General features: G+C 38.9%; 1 protein-coding gene across 1 annotated transcript in view; it reads right to left on the bottom strand.

Moving 5' to 3' along the window:
- LOC117176485 overlaps window positions 1-5,593 on the bottom strand; it is a 51,777-nt gene that overhangs the window by 19,787 nt on the left and 26,397 nt on the right. Inside the window, exons 5-6 of the mRNA XM_033366737.1 lie at window positions 4,391-4,494; window positions 3,492-3,724 (exon numbers count right to left, since the gene is read on the bottom strand). Coding sequence (XP_033222628.1) covers window positions 3,492-3,724; window positions 4,391-4,494 — 337 coding nt within the window. The remainder of the gene's footprint in view (window positions 1-3,491; window positions 3,725-4,390; window positions 4,495-5,593) is intronic.

Below are 5,593 nucleotides of genomic sequence, written 5' to 3'. Positions count from 1 at the left end.
AGGGAGCTCTTCTTAATATTTTGACACCAAAATCATGTCGATACACCTTACCGACTGCGAGTAAAGCCACCCACGCTTTAACTTGACAGACTGTACATCTAACAAATAAATGCCCTAATAAGCTCATAGGCGCCCGGTGTTCTAAATGTAGAGGTTCTCACGTGACTTCCTCAAAAACATGTCCAGTCTACTTGTATCAGTTTGAAATCATGAGATACAGGTACTGGAACGACTGTGGTTTTGAACAGACTGAGAAGGCCCTCCTATCGCGGGGAGTTATTAGACCTCAACTCAAAATGAGATCGATCCCCCAACAAGCTCCTGGGATTGACGTGCAGGTTATAAGTCCGGAAATCCCATACTCTTCAGCTGCTCGTCTCTACGAAGTTAGTCCTGCTTTGATTGATGTCCTGATGGATGCTTTTTAAGCTTTAAGTCCCTGGGTAGTCCTTGTTAGGGTGGTAAATCTATTAACCTCATGGTAACAGTAAAGCAACCACTAAACAGTCTCCCCGTTTCGATTCCCCTGACGTCAGCTTTAATGTATCTATTAGGCAGAGATCTAAGACACACTCGATCTAGCATCGTTCTTTTTTGGCTCGCTCCTAAGTTTTTTGTATAAGTTGGTTATTGAGCTTCGTGTATTTCTGTATACGGCATTATAGCTGTAAATATTAGGAAGCTAATTAGTATTTAGGTTTGTCTTACTTATTCCCAATAACTTAAATTGAGTTTTGGGTTTATTTTAATATTAGCTTTCTCAGAGTAAATCGCTGGTAGATTTTCGGTATAAATGATCATAGTGACTAAGATAAAGTCCCTAGAATTCGCTAGTTGGAATGCTCACAGTGCATGTAGGAACGAAGCGGAGGTTTCTGCAATTGGCTTGGTGAAATTGATGCGGTTAGAATCGTGGTTTCAACCTTCATTGGATCTGTAGCCATTTTTTCAGTCTATTCTTCCTCGTTTACCACTCTATGCTATTACACTTGGTGTGATCTTATTGTCAATACTGATGTCTGTGATGCTATCCTCTTATACGGAGATTTCAATTTTCATACTCATGTGAGATGTGCTGTGCTTTCTTGGGTCGAGTTTTGATTCGCTTGAATGACTCCTGTCCAACATTTCTCGTCTTGCCTGATAGGTGTGATGCCAACTTGAATCTGATCCTTGTCTCGTCTGCTCTTGCTCACTTGCCTTCGTTCGCAGTCTCCGAGGATACTTTCTCTTTTCGTCACTACCCTTTTGTAGGTGTTCCGGATGCAACTTTATCGACATGCTGTTCTTCTTCCAATCGTTTAAATTTTAAGAACCTAGATTCGTCTCTTTTTCGGAAGGGCACAGAGGATCTTATCCCAGATCTGGTACTTGCCTTGAAGTATGGTGTAAATCTTGCGACTGTCTCTGATCGATTCGTAAACACAGTGTTTCGTATTCTAGTTGATTGTGGGGCCTACCTTTCGAACTCCCGCAAGGGCAGACCTAAAACCAAACCACTTTGAAGAAATAAAGACTGCCATGCTGCGTTGGCTAGAAGGCGTGACGCCCTGAAGGGGTACTTGGCAAACCAGTTCAGAAAGGGTGTTCTGGAGGCGACGCAGGTTGACAATTAAGTGAAAAAAATTCTCCATAATCAGAAGTACTGCTCTGTCTACCAGTTCTGTGATTCTCTCAATCCCTTTAGCGGTTTCAATCGAATTTGGCGAACTGTGCGGTCGTTGCCGTCTCGCTGTAGTTTAAAGAGGTCAGGGAGCTGTAGTAGCTTTCTTTGCTCCCTCATATTTCTCCTTTCGTGTTTCCCCCTACTGCAGAAGTTGATGATACCGACCTTAGGAACCGTTCGTTCTTAGAGGTACAGTTCAGGACGGCTCTAAACTTTTGCAAGGCTCGTATGCCCCCTGGTCTTGATTGAGTCTTGATTGGTTATCAGGTGCCTCTCTGTTCCAGTTTTGACCCTTATTCTCTCTCTGTTTAACAGAATGTATGCTCTATCCATCTTTCCGCAGGCTTGGGTTTAATCTTATCAATTTCATCTTCAAACCTGCTGGTAAGTGGATCCTGAAATTCCACTATGGGTTCAGGAGGGGTAAATTTGCCTCGGATTGTGTCTCGACGGTTACCATTGAGATTATGAGGGTTTTGGGGAAGGACAGGCCTACTTTGGCTCTTGTGATCGATATTAAGGGTACATTTAATTCGGTTCTTCCCGGGATCTTTATCAAGAACTTAAAGGATTTGGGAGTTGCGGCAAAAATTTCATATAATTTTTTATCACTAGGAGGCGATTATTTTTCTCTGAGCAGGCCGCTCCTCGGAAGTGTGGTGTTGGTGTTCCGCAAGGAGGAGTCCTGTCACCCATTCTCTTCAGTTTAGAACTCCATAAGCTTAGTGATGATTTGCCTGCTCGTGAAAGGGCTAGTGAGTACGCTGATGGCATATTTTTGATAGTAAGATTCAGGGATATTATGCTGGCTCTAGCTCTTCTTAAAGAAGCTGTTGAAGCTCTAATTCCTTGGCTCGGTAAGTTAGATCTCTCTATCACTTTTTCGAAATCTCAATTATGTATTTTCACAAGATTTCGGGGTGCCTTAGAGAAGATCTTCCGGGAAGTTGGTGGCCACCTGATTGTTTCTCAGTGAACCATGATGTACTTAGGCATTTTGTTGGACATGCACCTGACCTGGGTTGCGCACATTAAGTAGATCTCTGGGAACGCTCTTAAATTTATTAGTGTTCTGTGTGTTATAGCTAGAGTTTCCTGGGGTGCTGATCATGCAATTGTGGGTATTGTCAATAGGACGTTTGGTTAGGGCCTGTTTTGATTGGGGTGCTCCCATCTTTGCTTGTGCGAGCGTGTTAGCTTTGAGTATTCTCGGCCGTGTTCAGTTGTAGGAATAATCCATTGTTCCCGAAACTCCATTTAGTTGCTGAAAAATGCTATAATTTTGAGGGGAGATTTAGGATGCGTAGGAAATCCAGCGAATACCGACTTAGGACTGACAAGTCAGCCCTGGTTTCTTTCTTCAATTCGATTCAAGGGGTGTTGATGATTTGCGGAAGATCTCTCAGACCAGCTTTCTTCAATTATGTCTGCGAGAAGCTTCTTCAAAGCGTTGGGGTTGACTGCATCTCAGATGGCTTATAAAGGCATCTGCCGATCCGCTAGAGGCATTTGACAGGCTGATCTCTACGTCCTATCCGGACTCCGTAAAGGTATTGACTGACGACTCGGTAGATACTGAGACCGGTCCATTGGTTCTGCCTTTTCTGATCCTAAAATATACTAGTTTTTGGCTTCCCTTGCAGGAGGGTTTCTCTTTCAAGTCCGCAGAGCTCTATGCGATCTTTTTCTGTAGTTTGATATACTCTAAATATGAATGTCTCTCCTTGTATGATTTTCTCAGACTCTATGTCGGAAATTAGTAACATTTAAAACCGCATTTCGGATCCCCAGGGACCAGCACTGTCCCGTCAAGTTGGGCATTTACTTTTCCGGGCGATTTCTCGCGGTCTGCCAGTTGGTTTGAGTTGGATTGCAGCTCATCTTGACATTAATGGTAACGAGCCTTCTAGTGGGTTTGTTGAGGCTGCGTCCTTTTTGAATGTCAAAATTAGGACCGGCTTGCATGTTGGTGATGTTTTGGAGCTTAAAAAAGGTGGCTTGGAATTCTGTAAGAGCTTTTTCTAAGTAGACCTGTAGCTTCAGGGGTGTTCGGAACCACTGAAGCCCCAGTAGAAGTACACAGAAAAATTTCCATTGGTACCGGTTCAGGGTCTAGACCAAATTTCGTTTATTTAAATGTTCTGAACAGCAAGCACGTATGTAATTAACCCAGTGGCTTTCGAACGTGGATATCTGTAGCATGTTACAATAAGGAAAATAAAATAATAATGCTTGATAAAAGAAAAATATTTTATATCACCAATATGGAATGTTACTTGATAATAATTCTCTCTGTTACTAGTGAAATCCAATAATTTTAACTTTAAATCTGACGAAAAATAATAAAGTGCACCACTGGTTTGACCAGAACTTAAAAGCTTATAAGATTTGTATAGCGGTGTGTTCACTATTTAGTCGAAATATTAAAAAATCGAATAATTAATTCTGATTTGTTTTGCAAAATTAAATTTTATTCATATTTTTGTTCTTTCGAAGAAACGCGAAAAAAAGACTTTGTCATTGTAAATAATTTTATTTTAAATTAATGATGAGGCTTATATAAAGAAACATTATATCATTAGAGTAAATATACACAAATACAACAAAGTTGTTCGTATTGCACGAAGACTAGAAATTAAAACAATTAATATTTGAAACATTGATTCAGCTTTGAAGTATTTACAAAGAAATTTAGAATTTTTCGTAAAAATCAGCTTCTTTTTAATTCATATTGTCAGTCGTTAGCGCTAAATTGGTTAGCACTGATCGCCGATTAGGATTGACTCCGAGGTTTTCCCAGTTTATCCACGATAGACGGGCTGTCAAATCTGCAAAAAATTTATTAATTAAAAAAATCATGATGGTTAAGCCAAAACATAATTAACTAGGACATTTGTTATTTTTTAATTTGCTTCTTTAACAAGCAGGAATAAAACCGTGGGGAAATATTGTATTTCATGATAAGATCTAACATTTTCAAAAAATGCGCGACTGAAAGTTACAGATACTCACAAATTTTCAAATTCTAGCCTTCAAAGTTACTAACGCAAAACTTTAAATATTTAATACTTAGAATTAAGCAAATTAATTTCGATGTATTTCGAATCGCAACAAGATTAAATTAAAAATTTAACACTCTTAATCTTGAGGGTTCAAAATTTTACCTGTTTTGTTATTAACCCTTAAAATAAGTTTAATGCAATCTTATTTAACGCTTTAAAATGAACCAAAAAATGAATTGTTTATAATATTGTATCTGAAAGGGAAAGCGCTTAAAATTAAAAATATAAAATTAGAGCCCGTAAAATTAAAATTTTTACATTTAAGTCTTTTTATGTGGGTATTAGTCTGGAACCTTTCATTTTTCAATCGGACAAAAATTATCAAATTTTTCTAGTCGCAACATTGAACATTTTACTATATGAGTTTCAGGTATCACATGCCGACAAAAATTAGCATTTTTGCATCCAAAGTCTCAACTAAATGATCCCAAAGGATTCTGATATCCTAAAAACTAATTCGTGGTACAGATTTTTCCTATAGATTAGAATTTCAAGATATCCTAACCCTAAAGTGATAAATGGCAATTTTTCGCCATACTTCAAACTTTGTAACACGAGAAACGGTTTTTTTCTTCTTAAAACTGCTTGCGCCATCGTATACATATATACTTTTTTTATATTGCACTTCCCGTCACTATTTGTCTGTGATATGGCATATTAACCACTTTAGTTTCACAGTGACATTTTAGCATCGAACCCTAACAGCCAAGCTCAGAAACAGATGCGTTAAGAATAGACTAGCAAGGTAAATTTCTAATCTTACTTGAATACCAGGTGTATACATATGAAACCGGTATTGCCATTTAGCGGCCAGTAGGCACACTTGTAGGCACTGTCGGAACTTACCATTTGTGCTAATTGGCGT

This window comes from Belonocnema kinseyi, chromosome 7 (assembly GCF_010883055.1).
Source record: "Belonocnema kinseyi isolate 2016_QV_RU_SX_M_011 chromosome 7, B_treatae_v1, whole genome shotgun sequence".
Lineage (NCBI taxonomy): Eukaryota > Metazoa > Arthropoda > Insecta > Hymenoptera > Cynipidae > Belonocnema > Belonocnema kinseyi.
This window is presented reverse-complemented; position numbering and strand designations above follow the sequence as displayed.